The sequence below is a fragment of the Candida dubliniensis genome, chromosome 6 (assembly GCF_000026945.1).
Source record: "Candida dubliniensis CD36 chromosome 6, complete sequence".
Taxonomy (NCBI): Eukaryota; Fungi; Ascomycota; class Pichiomycetes; order Serinales; family Debaryomycetaceae; genus Candida; species Candida dubliniensis.
The window spans coordinates 367,192-388,331 of NC_012865.1; the positions used below are offsets into that span (position 1 = coordinate 367,192).

At 35.5% G+C, this 21,140-nt stretch overlaps 9 protein-coding genes and 1 pseudogene across 9 annotated transcripts, besides 1 other annotated feature; 5 read left to right on the forward strand and 5 right to left on the reverse strand. All coding sequences in view use genetic code 12, as the record gives it.

The window, feature by feature from the left end:
* Positions 1 to 108: 108 nt before the first annotated feature.
* Positions 109 to 1,194, reverse strand: CD36_61780 (arginase, putative; the record flags this gene model as incomplete). The annotated part of the gene is made up of 1 exon (XM_002420902.1): positions 109 to 1,194. One exon carries the CDS (start codon positions 1,192 to 1,194, stop codon positions 109 to 111), a length of 1,086 nt encoding a protein of 361 aa, XP_002420947.1.
* A 346-nt stretch (positions 1,195 to 1,540) lies between these two features.
* Positions 1,541 to 3,745, forward strand: ENG2 (endo-1,3-beta-glucanase, putative; the record flags this gene model as incomplete). Its single annotated transcript, XM_002420903.1, has 1 exon — positions 1,541 to 3,745. One exon carries the CDS (start codon positions 1,541 to 1,543, stop codon positions 3,743 to 3,745), a length of 2,205 nt encoding a protein of 734 aa, XP_002420948.1.
* Positions 3,746 to 4,343: 598 nt separating this feature from the next.
* CD36_61795 (60S ribosomal protein L32) lies at positions 4,344 to 5,189 on the forward strand (the record flags this gene model as incomplete). Its single annotated transcript, XM_002420904.1, has 2 exons — position 4,344; positions 4,795 to 5,189. Coding segments are annotated over 2 exons (396 nt in total).
* A 309-nt stretch (positions 5,190 to 5,498) lies between these two features.
* On the reverse strand, positions 5,499 to 7,943 carry CD36_61800 (serine/threonine protein kinase, putative; the record flags this gene model as incomplete). Its single annotated transcript, XM_002420905.1, has 1 exon — positions 5,499 to 7,943. One exon carries the CDS (start codon positions 7,941 to 7,943, stop codon positions 5,499 to 5,501), a length of 2,445 nt encoding a protein of 814 aa, XP_002420950.1.
* A 3,563-nt stretch (positions 7,944 to 11,506) lies between these two features.
* On the reverse strand, positions 11,507 to 12,319 carry CD36_61820 (eisosome component, putative; the record flags this gene model as incomplete). The annotated part of the gene is made up of 1 exon (XM_002420906.1): positions 11,507 to 12,319. The coding sequence occupies one exon, from the start codon at positions 12,317 to 12,319 to the stop codon at positions 11,507 to 11,509; it is 813 nt and encodes a 270-aa protein (XP_002420951.1).
* Positions 12,320 to 13,326: 1,007 nt separating this feature from the next.
* Positions 13,327 to 13,633, forward strand: CD36_61825 (annotated as a pseudogene).
* Positions 13,327 to 13,633: a sequence feature (in-frame stop codons; apparent genomic rearrangement;~Similar to C. albicans FGR37;~C. albicans orthologue described as filamentous growth regulator (FGR) protein).
* Positions 13,634 to 13,796: 163 nt separating this feature from the next.
* Positions 13,797 to 15,590, reverse strand: CD36_61830 (autophagy-related protein, putative; the record flags this gene model as incomplete). Its single annotated transcript, XM_002420907.1, has 1 exon — positions 13,797 to 15,590. One exon carries the CDS (start codon positions 15,588 to 15,590, stop codon positions 13,797 to 13,799), a length of 1,794 nt encoding a protein of 597 aa, XP_002420952.1.
* Positions 15,591 to 15,890: 300 nt separating this feature from the next.
* On the reverse strand, positions 15,891 to 16,778 carry CD36_61840 (bud site selection protein, putative; the record flags this gene model as incomplete). The annotated part of the gene is made up of 1 exon (XM_002420908.1): positions 15,891 to 16,778. One exon carries the CDS (start codon positions 16,776 to 16,778, stop codon positions 15,891 to 15,893), a length of 888 nt encoding a protein of 295 aa, XP_002420953.1.
* A 423-nt stretch (positions 16,779 to 17,201) lies between these two features.
* On the forward strand, positions 17,202 to 19,718 carry CD36_61860 (guanine nucleotide-exchange factor, putative; the record flags this gene model as incomplete). Its single annotated transcript, XM_002420909.1, has 1 exon — positions 17,202 to 19,718. The coding sequence occupies one exon, from the start codon at positions 17,202 to 17,204 to the stop codon at positions 19,716 to 19,718; it is 2,517 nt and encodes an 838-aa protein (XP_002420954.1).
* Positions 19,719 to 20,027: 309 nt separating this feature from the next.
* Positions 20,028 to 21,134, forward strand: CD36_61890 (postreplication repair E3 ubiquitin-protein ligase, putative; the record flags this gene model as incomplete). The annotated part of the gene is made up of 1 exon (XM_002420910.1): positions 20,028 to 21,134. One exon carries the CDS (start codon positions 20,028 to 20,030, stop codon positions 21,132 to 21,134), a length of 1,107 nt encoding a protein of 368 aa, XP_002420955.1.
* Positions 21,135 to 21,140: the final 6 nt, after the last annotated feature.

Genomic DNA, 21,140 nt, shown 5'->3' on the forward strand with positions numbered 1-21,140 from the left:
AGAAATTCATTACTCAGTAATATACAAATTCTAAAAATAGTGTTGAAATTACATTCTGTTTCAATCAATCATAGAGGCAAATTAACGCAAAGTGTCTCTCTGCTATGGCTAATCAAAAACGTGAACGACCAGTTTAACCAACGATTTATCTACATTCCCCCTTTTCACCATACTAGTTAATATTTCATATGCGATTTGAGCACCATTAGTAGCTGTGATTTCGGCAATATCATAAGCTGGAGAAACTTCAACAACATCTGCCCCAACAACTGTCAAACCCTCTATACTTCTCAATAAATATATCAACTCTCTTGGTAAAAATCCACCGGGTTCTTGTGTCCCAGTACCACTTGTAAACCCTGGATCTAAAACATCAACATCAACTGAAATATAAGTGGCCGTGTCTTTTGGAATAGTCGTCAAAATCTTATCAACCACCCATTGCGGTCCTTTTAACCATATATCATCAGCTTCAATTCTGACAAAGTTCTGTTCATCATCATCTTGCAAATCTTCTAATCCTGAAAGCCTTGTGCGTACACCAACATGAATGTTGTGTTTAGTAGTTAATCCTTCTTCGTATGCCTTCCACAACATTGACCCATGATTAATGTCATTCTTTTCAGATGTAGGATATTTGTTTGGTTTCCACGTATCTAAATGGGCGTCAAAATGAATAACATTAAGTGGTCCATAGATCCTATGCAACGCACGAAGATGTGGTAATAACACCGAATGGTCACCACCCAAGGCGATATACCTTGGAGGAATTTCAGTGTTATTCAATGATTTTTTATTCGTCAAGTCTTTAAATGCTTCACTCATTTGTTTATAGGCAGCAGAATTATCCATTGGTGTCACTGGGATATCCCCACAATCTATTATTTTGGCCCATGATTGATAAGGATCAAACAATGCTTTAGGGTTGAATCCACGTAAATTGTTTTGTCTTTGAGAAGCATCTCTAATTGCTCGAGGCCCAAAACGTGCCCCTGGTCTATAAGAAACAGCAGTATCAAATGGTACACCAATTATCCCTATGTCAAATTGTTTTTCTGATTCAATCAAGCATTGGAAATGTTCTAGATGTGCAAACGTAGCGATTCCTTGAAAAGGCCATAATCCACCCCATTTCTCCTCCACATTTATGGATATAACTAAAGAAATTAAGGTCAAAAATACAAGTAGTTTCATATTAATGTATTGCTTGTAGTTGAATAGTCAGTGTTTTTCTGGGGTGTGGATATCATGAAATCTTTATGTAATATCACTTTATCGGAATTATATCGCGCTGAAGCACCTTCGATAAGGCGAAATATCTTTCCAAATCGGGGGTGTCCGCTAAAAAGTTTCATTTAGAACAGGGGTGCCAAAATGGAAATTTCAAGTTTGCGTCGGGTTTTTGTGATTCCAGCAATAAACAATAAAGAGTTCCAAACGGAACACAGGAAAACTAAAGAAAAAAAATAACTACAATTGTCAATTGCATCCTTCTTTTTTTGATTTTATATAATAATCTTCGAAGAATTTTGAGTTCAAAATGGGATTAAGAGATTTGAAAAATGTATTCAAGCGTAAGGAATACGATAGACCACCTGCTCCACCACCACCAGGATCACAACCAAGCGAAGAAACAAATCGAGATTCAAACCCTGCGCCCACTTCCATTCAACCAGTTAATGGGAAAGATATTCTTAGTAATCCAATAGCAACTGGCGAACCACCTTCACTTTTCAAAAAAGTCAAACATCAACAACAACCAATTGGATGCTGTTGTGACGAAAAAGATGCCCCAATCCATACAAATAACTTTTATAACAATTTAACCACGGGTGACCAAACCATGCCAATTTGGCCATTACCATACTCAATGTGGTACACGATTGATCCCGATCAAGATCATGGATTAGCATTCAATCATACAGATGCATCACAAAGAGTTTTTGGTCCTGAACCAGATGCGCCAGTTGCTCAATATTATTTCAACCCACCTAAAATTAAGTCATTTGTTCTTTCTGCAGAAAACTTTGATGGTAACAAGTTGACATTAAGTGATCATAGAGCACTTTCTGTAACTGCAACTTTACAAAAGGGTGATAGTAAAATCATTCTTCCAATAGTGCAAGGTATGGGTTTTATCACTGCCATTTACGAAAATGCTAAACCAGTTATTGCATCCCAAGTTGGTGTTCAAGAGTTTAAAAAACAAGACAAGATTGGAAATGTTCAAAAATATACAGCCATGTTGTTTAACCAAGTGACTTGGTCGGTTTATTCCACTAGTGAATTGAGTTTAAAGGATCCAAATCATATTGTTGGGAATGGGCCAGGTATTATTCAAATTGCTCGTGGTGATTCAAAGTATTACGATGACACTGCTGGTGGTTATATTGACCATGCAGAATTATCTGCCTCTGCAGACGGTGATACAGGCGAATACAAATTTTCTTATACCATTAAAGGACAATCAAGATCAGGTAAAACTCTTGTTTGGGCACTTCCACATCATCAAGAGGTCATTACTAATGTTAAAGCAACAGATTTAAACCTTGATTCACCAACAAAAGGTGTAATGAAGTCATATGTCACAAACGAACTTGTTATGCAAGAACAACTTCCTGTTGATATTATGTGGGATCCATGGGCCACTTTTGCCACTAAAGCCAATTATTCAGACAACGCTAAAGAAATCATCAAACAAGCAGCCATTGAAGAAGTGAAACAAGATGTAGTGGGGATGGCAGACATTGATTCAATGTATACTTCTGGTAAAATTTTAGACAAATTCGCTCATATTGCATATGTTTGTCATTTTATATTGCAAGATGGATCATTGACCAATGAAGTTGTCCCTAAACTTAAACAAGCAATTGAAATATTTGCTCAAAATAAACAAAAATTCCCCTTGGTTTATGATTGTTCTTGGAAAGGGTTAATTTCTTCAGCTGAACCAGGTGCTGATTTTGGTAATTCCAATTATAATGATCATCATTTCCATTATGGATACCATATACATGCCATTGCACTTTTATCACATATTGATCAAAATTGGCTTCATGCCAATAATGATCTTATTTTCAATTATGCCAATACATTGATCAGAGATATTGCTAGTCCTCAAGCTGATCAATATTTCCCACAATTTCGATCATTTGATTTTTTCCATGGTCATTCTTGGGCCCATGGTATTTTCCCATCTGGTGATGGTAAAGATAATGAAAGTAGTAGTGAAATGTACCATTTTGCTCGTGCTATTAAATTATATGGGAATGTGATTGGTGATAAGAATATGCAACAACGAGGTGACTTGATGTTGGCAATTATGAAACGATCGGTTAATATGTACATGCTTTACACTAGTGATAACAAGATTGAACCACCCAATTTTATTGGAAACAAAGTATCGGGTATTTTATTTGAGAATAAAATCGATTATGCTACTTATTTTGGAAGAGGTACCATTGGAGATGAATGGATCCATGGTATTCATATGTTACCCATCACACCAGTGTCTTCTTATTTTAGGAGTTCGAAATTTGTTAAAGAGGAATGGGATGAAAAATTGGGTGCAATTGTGGACCAGATCCCTGATGGGTGGAAAGGTATTCTTATGCTCAACAAGGCATTATTTGACCCGAAATCAGCTTGGGATTGGTTTGCAAGAAAGGACTGGGATCCTGTATTGATTGATAATGGTATGTCCCGTACATGGTCTTTGGCATATATTGCAGGAATAATGAATTGATGAGGTAGGCTGAGATCCGGTCATGTATGTATAGATGAGAAGTAGAATCAAAAAGAAGTGTACATAATGTATTAGGTATATTCATCCAGCATATCTCAACTACTAGATATGAAGGTAATGGTTGCACAGTAAATGCATAAAAGGCTTCTTGAGTTTAATTACTTATCATGTCTGATGTATTTTAGATTAGTTGTTTGCTGGTATTATTATTTTTTTTTTTTTTGCAACATTCCAACAGTTCACAAAATAAATTCTTTAAGAGCTTATCTAAACAGTCACGTGTAAACCAATTATAGGGCTATAGCCCTAATGTGCGTGTCTTTATACAAATTTTTGTTGTGGTCTTTTTTACTAGTTAGCAACAATGCGCATTATTTTTTACAAGTTATACAATGTATGTAGATTTTTTCTTCTTCAATGAGAAGCGAGAAACTGGCATTCAACTTAGAGGCAAGAGTTTGAGCTCGGCGCACACACACAAACGCATTGGAAAAGAAAAAAAAATTTTCTATTGACTTTAGATAGTGTTGAAAAATTCTTTTGAAAAGAGAAAATCCCCTTTTTCTTACAACCTTTAACACTTGACATCATATCAAAAAGTATGTTTTAGAATGAGGATATATGTATATGGGGAGAATTATATTGAAACAGGAAGAAGGCATAATGTTTATTATCGATGAGTTATAATGGAGATGAGATTGAAAGGAACAGTTTAAATAGTGGGAAAGAATTGATGAAATATGAGTTAATGGGAATCATAAATATTGTTGGAAATGCTTCTATGAACTAGTCAAGTAGACTCTTGCTACTGAAATTAATCGATCAAGTTAAATTTTCAACAAATTGTCCGAAACCCAATTAAAAATGAGTATGGAAGGGTCATCTTGGGACAAGCATCGAAAGGGAGATTCCATCGAAATTAACTCGTCTACTAGAATACGATGATACCCACATTGTATTTTCCTGTTTATCATAAATCTACCCCTTTACCATTTCGTTTGAAAAATATAAATTTATTGAATACTAACAACTGTTTTCTTTTTTTTTAGTGGCTACTTCTATTCCACACCCAAAAATTGTTAAGAAATACACCAAGAAGTTCAAGAGACATCATTCTGACAGATATCACAGAGTCGCTGAAAACTGGAGAAAACAAAAAGGTATTGATTCATGTGTTAGAAGAAGATTCAGAGGTACCATTCCACAACCAAACATTGGTTACGGTTCTAACAAAAAGACCAAGTTCTTGAACCCAGCTGGTTACAAAGTTTACTTGGTCAAAAACACTAAAGATTTAGATGTCTTGTTATTACACACTAAATCTTATGCTGCTGAAATTGCTTCTTCTGTCTCATCTAGAAAAAGAGTTGAAATTGTTGCCAAAGCTAAGAAACTCGGTGTTAAAGTCACTAATCCAAAGGGTAAATTGAACTTGGAAGCTTAAAGTAATTGATTTTGATTGTTAATATATATTACATGTATAATTTTTAAACTTTTTTTTTTCAAGTCATATCTCGGGTTTGTCATTTAATAAACGAAAATAAAATAAAAGAATGTTCAACAAATTGTAAAATCACGGAGAGAATATTCTAAGCTTACAACTGGAAAATAAACTCAATAATAATCTGATAATAAATAATTACATATATGTATAAATAGAAGCAAGAAATATAAAAACAACTTAGACTTCTTCCGTTCGTTTCTGCATCAATCCATGTTACCCCTTTTGTTTCTTTCTCTTTTTCTATATAAATTACCTACGGCTTGAGTTGGAAACGTTACTTACTTCAGTATGATGATGCTTTTTTATTTTATACCCCAAATCACACATACCATCAGCACTCAATTGTAAATCCGTAGCGCTCTTTAAGGCAGCTGGTCTCAAGTCAGCCAAAGAGCACATTTCTCCATCCTTTCCAGCAAATACTTGGTCTCTATTTGGTGGCAAACTAATACAAGACTCGGCAGAATCAAGGACTTCTTGCTCTTGCGGTTCATGAGTTAATGATGAAGGAGATGCCACCACAACATCGTCTATAGGCGGTAAAATTTGTAGACCCAGATTCTCTGTCTCATCAGGTTGGATATCTGATTCTGATTCGTGCTCAATATCGCTTTCTTCCACTGCTGGTAGACTTGCATTGATTGGGGACGTTGTTTGTGCTACACGATCAGCTGGTATTGATTGTAATGTTGGAGTGCCAGGTGATAATAAAGACCCAGGCGATGATGGGTGGTCTAATTTAGACTTGGTTCTTGCTGAAGAACTTTCATTAGAATGTACTGATGAGTTGCTTGGTATTGGCTCATCTGTTCTTGTTATCTTCTGTTGAACATCTTTCAAATCTAGCATACTTCTAAAGCTTGAGCTGAGACCATTGCTACTTTCATCATGGCTATTGTATCCACTCCCAGCACCGCTTCCAATTGGTCGAGAAGTAAACGTACCTCTTCTAGATGGTGCCTGTGAATTGTTGACTGAAGAATATCCTGAAACTGAGTGTGTATCAATGTTTTCACCAGTCCCGGGCAACACAAATGGATTTACTTCTTGATCTAGGCTTTCGTAAATACACATTTCCACAGATTGAAACCAAGGGTCATCAAACAACATATCCATGGTATACCGGGTATTTTCTGAAGGATCACATAATTTCCAAGCAACTCTCGAAGCACCATTATTTTCAAATTTGGCTGCCAATTTGAATTCACTCCCAGGACCTCTAGGATACCCTTGATTCGATTTAAAATTATGATGGTCGGTGCAAAATCTCTTGTGGCTGAACTTGTAATCACGAAACGCATGGTCATTGGGACTTGATTGTTGAAATGGCACGCCACCATAAACCAAACAAAATAGCAACATGCCCAACCCCCAACAATCCATTTTGAATGGGTCATAAGCAAAAGCTTTTATTTCAGTAGCCGATTTTTCTTTCAATAACATGACTTCTGGTGGAGCATAAGGAGGGGACCCAACGTACGCTGTAGATAATTTGACAGGACTCGAGAAATCTTCTGGTATTTCATGACCGAATTCACTGACACCAAAATCACACAACTTGGCCAACCCATTAGCATCAAGTAAAACATTTTCTGGTTTCAAATCACGATGCACTATATCGTGGTCATGAAGAAATTTAACACCATAAGCAATTTGTTTGAAAAGACAATATTTTTCCACAAGTGGAGTAGATTTCCAACCCGGTTTAACAATGAGTGAAAACAAGTCACCACCACCACAAAACTCCATCACCATCCCCCAACCTCTAGTTAAATTGGATTGAGATTGAATTCTCAAAATGGCAAATGCATTAACCACGTGTCTTGATATGGCAGCCTTTCTATGAATTTTATATTCCTCCAGGACTCTTTTATAGAAGTCTTCATCGGTTTCTTTCGACAACAAAGTGAATTTTTTCAAAGCATATAAATCTTTCTTATGGTGACAAGAGTTTATAATCCGAACATCAGAAGAACCACCGTCACCCAATTTCTTAGTATGAACGTCAATTTCAAAATCCTCTAATAAATTGACGTGTTGTTGATGCAACTCTGCTGGTAAATAGTCATTGGGACTTGCTACTGGGTTCGATAATACTCTCTCTCCATCATTAACCCCAGAAAGATAGAAACTGGTGTTTTTAGGACGTTCTTGAGTCGCAGTTTTATTCAAACCATAGGGATTATAAACAATTTTATCTGAATGTGGAGCTGCACTGAGTGGAGAGCTCAAATGGTTTGATGGGACTCGGTGGTTTCTCAATTGCTGTTTGGCAGCATTCCTAGTATCCAATTGTTGTAAGTGAGCAAATGTTTCTGCCTTGGAAAGAACTTTTCTTCCTGTTGGTGGAACGTGGCCCAACCTATCAGAATTACTTCTGCTTCTATTGACAGGTTTTGAGGAAGAATGGGTATTACCATTGGTAGCGGTATCATTATTGTTCTGAGAATCCTGATGATGATGATGATTATGATTATTGAGACTGATACCAGATGTCTGGGTTGGATTAGTGTTGCGGCGTTTCAATGATGAGATCGACGGCGTTCTTTTGATTGGTGGGGTGATGGGTTTGCTTTCCTTATGGAAAAGCTTTGACAAACCAGTATGTGAAGCAGATGCTGTTGAAGTTGTTGATGCAGTGTCTGGTGTCTTGTCTTTTTTAAAAATATTCCGAATTGAATGTTCCTTTGTCATGGCTGTTGCTAAAATGTATGGGTTTTACAGCAAGGAAAAATAAAAACAAAAAAAGATTAAGCGAGATTAGACAAACAGTGTCAGTAGATTGAATATCTCTTGGAGAAAAGGAAAATTGTAAAGTTGTTGGAAATAAGTTAAATCCATAGATTTGGAAAACAGAAAGGAAGTGAATAAAAGAAAATAAAGAAAATATATATATTATAAATAGAGGATTGGCAATTTGTACAACATTTAGATATGTATATATTTAAATATTTAATTATTGCTGAAATATTGATTTAGTTTTGTCTTTTTTTTTTTTTTTGGATTTGGGTTTGAGTTACTAAGTTACTAAGTATAGGAAAAGAAATTAATGAAGACAAGAAAGAAAGCAAGAAAAAAAAAAAAATAAAAAGAAATTCTCCTGCTTCTTTCGTCCCATTTCTTCCTTCCGTCCTCCCCACTACCACTACTACTACTACCACCACACCCCCCCTTCTCTCCTTTTCGCTCATTATTTTTTTGTCGCCCACTTGCAGCGGGAAACTAAATTGTTTCACGGCTTTTTCATATTTTTTTTCTCTCTCTTCCTTCCTTTACTGCTGTCTATTTCATTGTTTCCACGTTGCTTCTTTCCAACATGGAAATACGGGTTTCAATAACTCCGAAGTTTTTAATCTCATGAATTCATTTTCTTTACTACATACATATACCCAAGTTTTGTTTATGTGGATTCTCTGTCCTGTTTTAATTTCATATTTAAGGTTTATAAACTCAAATATGGGCTAAAATAAAACAAACTTAAACTGCACTCCGTTATAACTCTAATGCTAAGTTGATTAAGGGAGAGTGATTGATTACTGTTGTAACAATCATGAGTTAGTACAACTGGAATATATGAAAGAAAAGTATAATACTAGAACGGAACAGATAACTAAAAAGAAGAGTTCTGATTATAAAGTTTATCAATAACCTACCGTTTTATCCTTTCTTACTTTACGTTTTACTCTTTTTGCAATCAAATTGTTCACATATTGTGCAATTGTTATTCGATTTTGGAATCAATAAAAATCAATAAATTAATAATAGGAGTAAAGTATCATGGTACATGCTCCAATGTCCTAAAACCTTTTGCTGTGTTTTAAAAATTACCCATGAAATAAACTTTAATATCAACCAATGAAAACTGAATAAATGATAAAAAACCCCCAACATAGATGCATTAATTTTTAGATGTTCTGGAATGTTGCTCTAATCTTGGCTGATAAAAAATAAAACAAGAAAAAAAATAGAATAAAACAAAATGAGAAAATAAGGCGATTCTTGAAATTTAGTCTAAGGCAAGAAAATAATCTATTAAACCTGGAGGTGGAGGAGAAGGAGGGGAGCAGAGGACAGGCAGCACGGCGGGTTTTACAAGCTGCAGCTGCAGGAGGGTTAGCATCATCCGCTAGTCCCAAACCCACCTATCAACCCACATGTTCTTCCTATAAATTTGTTTAATAACTTATGATTTGCTTAAGAACATTATTATTATTATAACCTCATACATGTTTTTCATTGGATTGTCTCTATTATATCTGTACTTTTAGAAATTAAAAGAGAATGTTCTCAAGTCACATAACGAGGCAATTTCTGTAGTTGATTCACAACTTCTTACCAAAATTTCTTTAAAAAAAAAGAATTATTCAAATTCTGTTGTCAATTGTTACAAACTAAAGGAAAAGGAAGAGGGCTTGATAGGGAACAACAGCAATTATGTGTATTTTTTTTTTTTTTGGAGAGGGCATAGGATCGTTCTTTCAAGTCACAAACTTTATAAATTGAAAGTTTCTTCATTAAACAATGATGAGGCTAACAAGGTAGAAAAATAAATGAATACTATTCCATCATCTTTCAAATTACAACTTTTCAATCAAGTTAAATTGTTAGTGGAGGAAGAACTTTATTAATTATCAAGTTTAATTTAATTGAACCAGTTCTTAACCTATTTACGAATTACCCTCCTTATCAATAATTCAACTGTATTAACTAAATACTAGTTGTTCTGTGTTTTACTTTGAAAAAACCAATCAAATATGTAACTAAGAAGGATACTTTGAATCGTCAAGACGGAACTGTGGACCCGGGAAATGTATTATTCGGAGTTTTTTTTTTTTTTTTTGATTTACTTAGCTTCAATTCGTTCTTTGTTACCTCTTTTTAATTATATAGAATCGACACTTACTTGATTGTACATTAACAGGTTCTTTAATAATGAACATGTTATATAATATATTCTTTTCGTAAAGTGCTTTCAATTATTGATGATATTACTCTTAATTGAAAGAGGAAGAAGAAGAATTAAATCCCTCATTTGTTGTATTAGTTATTTACTAAATGATACTTTAAATTGTAAGGTTTAATGCAACTCTGTTGTGATGTCAATATGATCAAAGAAATACCACTGGAACAATTTTAAGGTTACTGATCCTATTATCACCTTAAAGCGAGTTATCATTTGAACTCAAAAGAAAATCGTAACCATTAAATGTGAGAAGTAGGGCATGAATATTATCTTCCTTTTTAAAAATTGATTAACTGTACAATATGTGAGTAAGCAAAACATGAATAAAAGTTATAAGAGCTTTAATACTGTTATTTCTTTCTTATCATCTCTCTTTTCCTTTCTTCCCCCTTATCGTAATCGTCGTCATCACTTCATTATTTTGATAGGTTTTTCAAAACCTTCTTTTGTATTCTTTGTTATCGTATTTTGAAACCATTGTATTCTCCAGATTGTTAGAGTTTTATTATTGTGACTATTGATTTTCTTGGATTTATTTGGGGGGCGGAAGCCACTCGGGCTCAAAAGGAGAATAGATAACCATCGACAACACTCATTACATGCGTTCTCCAAAGTTGGTGTAATGAGTCGGCAATAACCTATATAAATATTTCCCATAATGAATTATACCTAACTGTTGCGTTATGGTATTACTCTTCTCTCTTCTAAAGCTGATGATATAATTCTAATGTACACATCGCTATACAACTGCTTTGTTAATATCTACAAGCAATATTTGATTGTCAAATTGAATAAGATCATTGAGAATTGTAGTTTGTATTTCTAGACGTGTCTGAGTAGTGTCTATTGATAGGTAGCTCTACTGCATGGTTGACACAATCCACTATTTCCTCCCAAACACATTTCCAGGTACGTAGAAGCTTGCAAAGACATACATTTGTGAATGCTATTAAACAATAAATTATTATATTAAAAAAAGGTAGTACTAATAAGAATAACAATGAAAAATATATAAAAAAAAAATAGATTATAAAAGTAGAATATGGCAACGTACAAGGGGCAAGAATGGGTAATCGATAAAATTAGTCTCTAAAACAATGTAATGATAATTGTAATAAAAATTCTAATAATTGTAATACTGATAATAATAATAACAAATGATGATTTTGATAATAGTAGTAGTAACTTTAATTTACGAGGACAACTCTGATAAGATGAATGATGTCAAAAACTCAAATTAATGGATCAAACTTGCCCTCACTAAAAGGATAACAAACTAATATTGATTTTTCAATTATACTGATTCATCATCGGAAACTTTTTGGTTTCTTTTAATTTTGAAGAATCTAATACCGCCAGTATTTTCATCTTCTTTGGTTGGTGGGGCAGCTCTAGTAAATGAAGATTCATCACCAGCTGGTCCATGAGTTGGTTGAGAATAGTTTCCTTGTTCAGCTTTGACTCTAGCAATGTGTTTTTTATAAGAATTAGAAATGGTACCAGCAAAAATCAATAACCAACAAATAAGTAAACAAGCAAATGCAGCCCACATAATACCCATTGATTTGGCTCCAATATGAGCATATTTGTTGTCATTTTTGAAAGCATTCTTGGCCAAAACAACAACAGCAGTTTGCATGGAAGCAAATCCAGCCAAAAATAATAAACCAATGGTAATCAAAAAGATGACAACTTTATCAATGATTTCAAAACAGAATCCTAATATGTCAATAATAAAGGCCAATCCACTGAATGCAAGGGCAATAAGACAAAAGGCAAAGGCAAATCTACTTAAATAATAATAAGTGTTTTCATTATCAATGAAATCTGTTGGAATATTGTCGGTGGTACCAAAATTATCTTCTGGAGAAAGTGGATAAGCTGGTCCTAATAAACAATTGGAATAATCGGCCTTATCACAGACCCCCCAGAATGTCCAAGCACTTCTATCAGCTGGAGCATTCTTAATACCAGAAGTGTCGGCTTCAAGCCAATAGAATTTGTTTAATGGGAAATGTTTAGATGAACCAGATAATACTGTGAATATCAATAAAAGAACGGTCCCAGCCAAAAAGAAAAGATTGAAAAATGTAAACACAACCTTCATGTTTCGTGTAATTCTTTATAACTTTAATCAATTAGGGATGAAGTAAGTTGGAAAGGAATTCAAAGATAGAAAGAAAAGCAAAAGAAGGAAAAGAAAAATAGGAAAGGAAAGAAAGAATAAATAATAAAAAGGAAAATTTGATTAAAAAAAAAAAATCAAGAAAATGGAAGAGGAAGTGGAAGTGGAAGTGGAATAGCAATTGAACAAGAAATAGTATTTAATAAATAGTAGTAAAAAGTAAAAATAAAATGTGTGTGATGGAAAAAAAAAGAAAGATGATGTGGAATTCCAATAAGTTTGAAGTGTAAACAAAAGAAAAAAACTAAACACACTAAAAAAAAAAAATACAACTTGTGTTATTTTGAAGGGGAAATAGAATTAAAGTGAGAAATTTCAGGGAGCAAACAAATAACAAATAACTCACCCGTGGTAGTGGTAGTAGTAGTAGTAGAAGTATAGTTGTGAAATTGGTGGAATTCTTCTTTCTTCCTCTTCCTCTTCTTTGTGAAATATGTTTAAAATCCTATTGTTATTTTTTTCTCTTTCAATACTAAGAAAGAAGAATAACCATTCATAATGACTTCATTCATAGCCTTTAGTTAATCGAGTCGTGGATCTTTGTACAATTTCGTCAGTTTTTGTAACTGTCAATTATTTGCTTGCTAAAAAAAAAAAATATGGGAATTTGCCTATTCGGGGCGGTTCACAAACAAAAATAGAAACACCTCTAATAATTCTGACGATGAGAAAATCCCAGTGAGGAAATTTCGAGGTTGATCACGAGAAGCAGTGCGGCTGTTTCTCTTCTTTCTTGCTGTTTTTGCTACGTCTTCTTCTTTCTTTCTTCTTCTTCCAATATATGATGTAAGCAAAACATCTTTTTGTTGCAAAAAACAGATCCAACGTATCTAAGCTTTTACTTAATCTCAATAGCTTACCAAAAAGAAATTATTGGAGATTCAGAAACTCCTGAAATCTAGGCTTTTTTTGTTTTTTTTTCCACCGTCATGTACAGAGCTGCGCTGCATAGCCAGGCTGGGCACAGCAATAACAGCGACAGAGCACACAACACAACTACAAGAACAAAACCACCACCACCCAAACTACCAAGTGTGTCTCACTAGAAAAAAAAAACTAGTCATTCAAATCATCAGTTTTGTGGCTCTTTGCACGACTCATAAGTATGTACTATAATTAATGATGATTGCTATTTTAACCCGGATCACAATGTACAACTATGATGGGGAAGAAGAAGAAGAGGAGGAGGCTTATGAAACAATAAAGGAGAAATATAATCCTGCCATGTCAGTTTGATTACTAAAAATATGAATCGTCCGACAAACTTGCATTCATAATCTCATTACACCTGCCTCAATTGCCTAATTTGATAAATTAAATCTAGCATTTGGTAAACCGTTTTCAATTTTTCTTCTATGAATGAACTACAAATAAATAAAACTAACATATAAGAACTTTACTATCTCCTCTTTGAGGAACCATCATCATCATCATTATTATCATCGTAGCCCCATTTGGTGCACCATCCATACCATGTTCTCTTTAAGCACTTCTGTGGTGGGTCTTGATCTGTTGGAGACGCAGAAGAAATCGGCAGTGTTTGTGTTGTCTTGGCAACTGTTGATGTTGAGGTACTGCCACTATTGGTTGAACTGGACTTGAGTGAGGTTTTTTTAGTAGACATTGTACTCTTGCTGCTTCGTAGCGGATTAGGCAATTTAGGCTCGTCTTTTTCATTATCATCATGAGCTACAAACCGCCAATTAAAACAATCTCGACAAGGTGGCAGTGGTACACATGGTGCTGTCTCGTTGTAGGTTAATATTATATCATCGATAACAGTATGGATTCTATGATTCAATAAATTAACACTCCAACCTTTGTCGGTTACAACATCGTAGACACATTGTAATCCAGTGTGACATGTAGTTTCCATGGCATACCCTGCTAAATTACAAGTACTTGATGCACCATTGCAAACCCCCATATATATAGGATCAGCAGTATTTCCAAAGTGCCAAATGTTTTCCATATGTTGTGGGAGTCCTGGAGGAGAAGGTAAATGCAATCTTCTTGTGGCTAACATTTCCCCTGGTGCTTCAAATGCCACTGCTGGTAATCCGAATGTTCTACCCAATAAAGATGCCAATGCACCTCCTAATGAATGGCCTGTGACCCAAATATCTGTCAGTTCTGGAGGGTAAATATCAGTCACATTACGATACAATTCCAAAACTGCTTGATAATATTTGTCTTCTTTTCTCAACTCCCTCTCTAAACAATCTTGATTACAAGTGTATGTTTTTTCGTAACAATCACACACTGTAGTCCACATATAACTAATTCTTGCACAACAACAAGAAAACAACAAATTGTCATTGGTCTTATCGTTACCACCCGTCTCATCACTTCCTCCACCAGGTAATCCTGCTCCTGAAGTACCCTTTATACCAATGACCACGGTTTTGTTATCTTTGCTGACAAATACGTGCCCTCTTAATCCAATGTCTTCCCAACCAAAATTAATATCACCATCCTCTCTATTTGGGTCCCAATCTCCCAAATCTATCCAATCAGATTTTTTCTTCTCATCGTCATCCTTGGGATATCTGACATAGGCGTTGGATGAAATGGTGGCTAGTGTAACAACAGTATCTCTATCGGTGACATTGGGCACCTTGATTTCATCATGTATCCAATCTAAATTGATCCGGTTTAGAATCTGGGCATTCCCCTTGATATCTCTAGCATAATTAAGATACGATTCAATAAAGTTTGGGGTGTTTCTTTCTTTAAGTCTTGTGGCTTCACTATCCGTTTTTCTGAATGGCAACTCAATACTAAAAGGGTTTTTGCCCTTGTGTATTTCTGGCCAATCTGACTGTTGATAAATTTCATCTAAATTGTCTGATTTAATGGTCTCTTCCAAACCAGGTTCCAGTAATTGTTGGGTGAGTGTTGTGAAATATGGCTCATGCTTAGCCAAGTATTCAGGTGTGATGTCTAGTCTTCTGTGTAGTCTATAGTTTTTAGGTCCAGTCCCATGATGGAATATATGCTTTAACTGTAGGGTATCATGATCGTTGGTCAAAGTTTGTTGTTCTACTCGTAGCTTGTTTTGCATTTGTAATATTTGTGTCTGTGTTATGAATATAAATAGGACGGCAACTGTGATAACCCCAACCACAAACTTATAAATTATCCGTGTCCAACAGGTTCCCCTTTTGACCTGTTTATTCTTTTCTAATGTCATGGTTAATAAGATTTTATTATTTGCTAATTGAAAGGAAATGTATAAGCTAAAGAATAAAAATATAGTTATGATAGCGAAACAATGTAAAGATGCAGAAAAGAAGTGAGCAATGTTATCGGCTTCTCTTTTGCTCTACGGATTTCTTTTCCCTCTGTCCAGATCATGACCTAATTTTTCTGTGGATCCCCAAAAAAAAAAAAATGTTGGGGTCGTGGCAGCGACAGAAGAAATAGCGCCGTTGATAAGAGCTGCCATTGATCATTGAAAACAACCTCCGATAATTTCAAATGTCTATTAAATCTATAAATATACTACATCAGTGTCTAGTTTATAATCTGTTGTAAGAAATTCTTTGGCTGCCACGACTCTGATATCCTTCACCACTGTCGGAATTTGTCCGATACGTTTAAGAATATCATTGTAACTAAACTCTAAGATCTTGTGTAATCTGTAAAGTACTTTGGATAACATCTGTGGACTCAAAACATACTCCTCGTTGTAATATTCGTCTGCGAGTAATGCGGTAAACAAATCTCCACAACCATTAAAACTGCAGCCAATTTGTTCAATAGAAATATAAAAAATACTTTCCTTAGAAGATCCAACACAATATAAATGGCCATTAATGGATACTGAGGATATCACAATATTATTTACCTTATATAGCCTACGAAACTCATGGATTGCATTCTTAACAGTTGGCCAATCGACAATTGTTACTCCACTTAGCGTTTCAAACTCAAATTGATTGGGTGTGGTTAACTCCACTAAACCACTTGCAAAGATGCCGCGGTAAACTGGTATCAAGTTTTCTTTGACATATAGTTTACCGTTATCCCCCAACACGGGATCGACTATCCAATGAGGCTTATTGCGAGACTTGGTAATGGCTTGTTCAATTTCACTCTTTATTATTTTTAAAACTTCAGCATTGGGAGTATAGCCTGTTAAGATAATATCGTAAACATTATTGAAATCAAGGATCTGCTTCAATCCCAAAATTATATCTTGTATTGCCTCTGGCGTGGACGCGGTCCCACTCAATGATCCATATCCGGGATGATTAGAAAAATTGGTGGTGTTGATGGCATCGACATCCCATCCAGCATATTGCAAGGGGAAAACTGTAGCCCTGTTTCCCACATACCCATGAACCACATGTGACAGAATAGACAATAATGACTTCATTATGTAAACAGAACAAATATTTTCTTCTTCTCTATATTTGGGAGGGGTGTGAATAAATCCTGTTCAAAAAAGATTGTTGCAACGGCTCACCACAGGAAAAGAACAATTTGGGACGGCGATAAAGGTGGAAACAAAAAAAAAAAAAAGACTGTGTCGCACTACCCACCCATCAGGCTTTGATTTGATTTGGGTACTGGTGTGCGACGATGTGTGTGTACACACTTATTGACATCTTCTGTTAACGTGTTCACTCTTGAAAAAAAAAAAGAGTCCGTATAATACTAGTATTTATGTGCCAAACAAAAATAGAAACTTAAACGTTATTTGTCATCTTTCATCAAATAACAACAACTACAAAAGAAAGAAAAAAAAAAAAGAAAACCATTCATCAATTGACAGTATTCCATCGAACTTGTTATTCAAATGGCACCCAAAGACTCTGCTAGTATTGATGTTGGATATCCCATCATGGGAATCAAGTTCCTCAACAACAAGACTATTCTTGTTGCTGGTGGTGGAGGAGAAGGAAACAATGGGATTCCTAATAAGATCACCGCAATCAAATCCAGCTTCAAGGTTAAAGATCCCAATAGAAAATTGCAACGGTTTAGAGAAATCACCTTGCCTTCAAACGAAGATTCGCCACAATGTATAGACACCGCCAAATTGGTTGGCGAAAACAAGTTCAATGTGATTCTAGGCTGTAACCAAAGTTCACAGTTGATCAAGTCTATGAACATTAACAATAATATCAGAAAGTACGAATACACCAATGAAGAACATTTGCGATTTATAGATGCCGCCCAATTCGAAGCAGAAATTAATGGAGACGCAGATGACTACCCAAAGATTGTGAGATTGGCACAAAGTAATAATGTGGGTTGTTTCATGACTTCGAGTGTTCCGTCTTCAATTTATATTTTCAATCCTGAAAGTTTGGAGTTGAACTATAAGTTTATACCTGACAAGAATATTGAAATAAAAGATTTTGTGTTGAGTCCAAATGATGGGAATTCGTTGTGTTACATTACATCAAATTCGATTAATGTTGTTGCAACAAATAACACTAGTAATGTTGTGTTGTCGTCCATTTCAATACCAAATTTGGATAAACAGTTAAAGGGATATATGTTGTCCAAAGTTAGATATATCAATAGTGATGAATTGTTACTTGCGGCAACATTAGCTGGTAAAAAAGGTGCAGTCTTGTTGAGACTAAGTATTCCAAATAAAAAAATCATCCAAACACAAGCAATTTCGAATAAAGGAGTAATTGTGTCGATGGATGTTTCTCCCACCAAAGTAGCTGTAGCTACTAACGACTTGGCATTAACATTGATCAATTTGTCAAACTTGAAAGTGTTGAAAACTTTCAAAAACTTGCATTCTTGGGCCATCACAAGTGTGAGCTTCTCACCTTCTGGTGACAAAGTGGCTAGTGCCCTGGCAAGTGGGACTTTAGTTGTTTCTAAGATTTCCTCGACTGGTACGTCAGGTGGTTCTGGGTGGTTTTTGCTGGTCTTCCTTGCTTTAATTTTTGGCATTGTTGCTATTATTGCAGCTGTGTTCCCTGAATTAGTTACCCAGTTGACTGGTGAATCATCATTGATGGATTATGCATCTTTTGATTTTGCTGGTCCAGTTTCTATATTGGCTGAAAAGTATTCATCTATTGTTTCCCAATTCTTGGAAACTAAATCCACTGAATATTCAAGTGTTGAATCGCAAACATTGGACAGTACACCAAGTGTTGAAATTCCAACCACTGAGTCTACATTTTTGCAGTCTGTCAATCATCAGGATCCAGTCATTGATTCCTCGGAGGCTGAATTTGCAGTTGTGGAAACTACCGTTATTGAGGTCGTTGTTGAGGAGACTTTGCCTGTGGAGAGTTCTTCTGTTGAAACATCCATTATTACATCTGAGGTTACAGAAGCTCATATTGAACAGTCATCATCTGTCGAAGAATTGCATGTTTCATCAACTGTTATCGAATCAGATGTTGTGTCTTCGATAGAAACGTCTTCTTCTTCTGTTGAATCTTCAGAGAAAATACCTGTTATTGAATCTTCAGTAGAACCATCTTCTGCTGTTGAATCTTTTGCAGTAGAACCTCCTGTTGTTGAAGAATCATTTTCTGTGCAATCACAATACCTGAAATCAACTACTGAGTCTCAAATTGTTCAATCATCTGTTATTGAATCTGTTGAGGAAGAGTCCCCAGTTACAGGATCCACAATTAAAGAATCGCAATCTGTCGTACCACCTGTTGTTGAATCTTCCCTAAGTGAAACATCATCTGTTGAATCCTATCCTTCGGAGTCCACAAGTGTGGAGTCCTCACCTACCGAATCTTCCTTTTTAGAATCTTCATCTGTGAAAGTTCCATCTGTTGAATCTTTGTTTGAATCATCATCATTTATTGAATCCATATCTGTTGAATCTCCATCTTCTCAATCTTCCACTGTTGAATCTCCATCCTCTGAGTCTTTGTCTATTAAAGTTTCATCTGTTGGGTCTCCGTCCCCTGATGTTCCTACTATTGAATCAGCTATACTCGAGTCTCTGTCTGCTGAAACCCCATCTGCTGAAACCCCATCTGCTGAAACTTCATCTACTGAAACTCCATCTACTGAATCATCTTCTGTTGAAACATTGTCCGTTGAAAGTTTGCCTACTGAATCATTATCCGTTGAAACTCCAACTGTTGACTCACCTAGTCTGCAATCTTTGTCTGTTGAGACTCCATCTATAGAAGTCTCATCTGTAGAATCTCCATCTGTTGAATCCCATGTTACTGAATCTTTGTCTAGTCAAAGTTCGACTATTGAATCAGACACTGTTCCTCCACCAATTACGTCCTCGACTAGCAAGAAATCAAGAGTAAAGAGAACAATTACCAAAAAAGTTACTAGAACTATTAAAAAAGATGAATTGTAAAAAGTTGTATAGTTAGAATGCATAATTCATAAAGCTTTAGAGTAATTTGGCATGAAGAGTGTAGATACCATAGTCTGTTGGTATTTCTTGTGTTCTCAAGAAAATCCTAAACTAATACGACAAGATGAAGGCTTATGGGAAAGATATTTCTCATATGGTTGACGCTACCATCTGTCAAGTCATTGATGCCTCGCTCACTGAGTCAAGCAATTGAACGCGCCTTGGAAAAAAAAAAATAATACAGAGATTAGAAAGAGTTTATACTTTTGATTATTTATCCCCATTAAATACACTATTTTAATATTCTATATGAACCTCAAAGATATTACCGATCCGTCAGATTTCAAAACTACAAAATTGCCTGCATTAGCTGAGCTAGATATTTTAAAGAGATGTTATATATGCAAAGATCTATTGAATGCTCCGGTGAGAACACAATGTGATCACACGTATTGTTCACAATGCATACGAGAATACCTCCTTCGAGATAACAGATGTCCGCTTTGTAAAACAGAAGTTTTTGAGAGTGGACTAAAGCGTGATCCATTGTTAGAAGAAATTGTCATTAGTTATGCCTCGCTTAGACCTTATCTATTACGATTATTGGAGATTGAGAAGGTGGAGAAGCAGGTAAAAGACTGTGGAGAATCAGCCAATAACTCAACGGTGAATGGTAAGAAAACTATAAACAACGATGTTGACGAAACTGTGCGCGTTAGGTATCAACTGATTGCAGATGAACAAGGGCAAGCTCAAGATGAGACACAAGTCAATGGACAGACTACCGAAGTCATTCTGCTACTTTCTGATGATGAAGATAACAGTTCTGATAACCTAGTAAAATGTCCTGTTTGTTTTGAAAGAATGGAGTTGGATGTACTACAGGGAAAGCATATTGACGACTGTCTAAGTGGAAAGAGCACGAAGAGAACACCTACAGACATCTTATCCCCAAAAGCCAAACGACCGAAACAAATTACTTCCTTTTTTAAGCCAACAATAGACACTAAAACACCTTCCCCACCTGCTAGTAAGGTATCAACTCCAACAACAACAACGTTGAAAACAAACAATACATCACCATCCCTAGTGGTGCAAAGTACAGCTCACAAGGGCAAACCATTACCTAAACTCGATTTTAGCAGTTTGAGTACTCAAAAAATTAAAGCCAAATTGAGTGATTTGAAATTGCCCACAATAGGTAGTAGGAGTGAACTAGAAGCCAGGTATTTACATTACTACGTGATTTATAATGCCAACCTTGATTCCAATCATCCTGTAAAGGAATCTGCTTTGCGTCAACAGTTGAAGCAATGGGAAATGGTCCAGCACCAACCGTCATTTGGTGATGCAGAATGGAAAGGGGCTGAAACTGGTAACTGGAAAGAACTCATTGCAAGGGCACGTAGTAACTGATAGTCA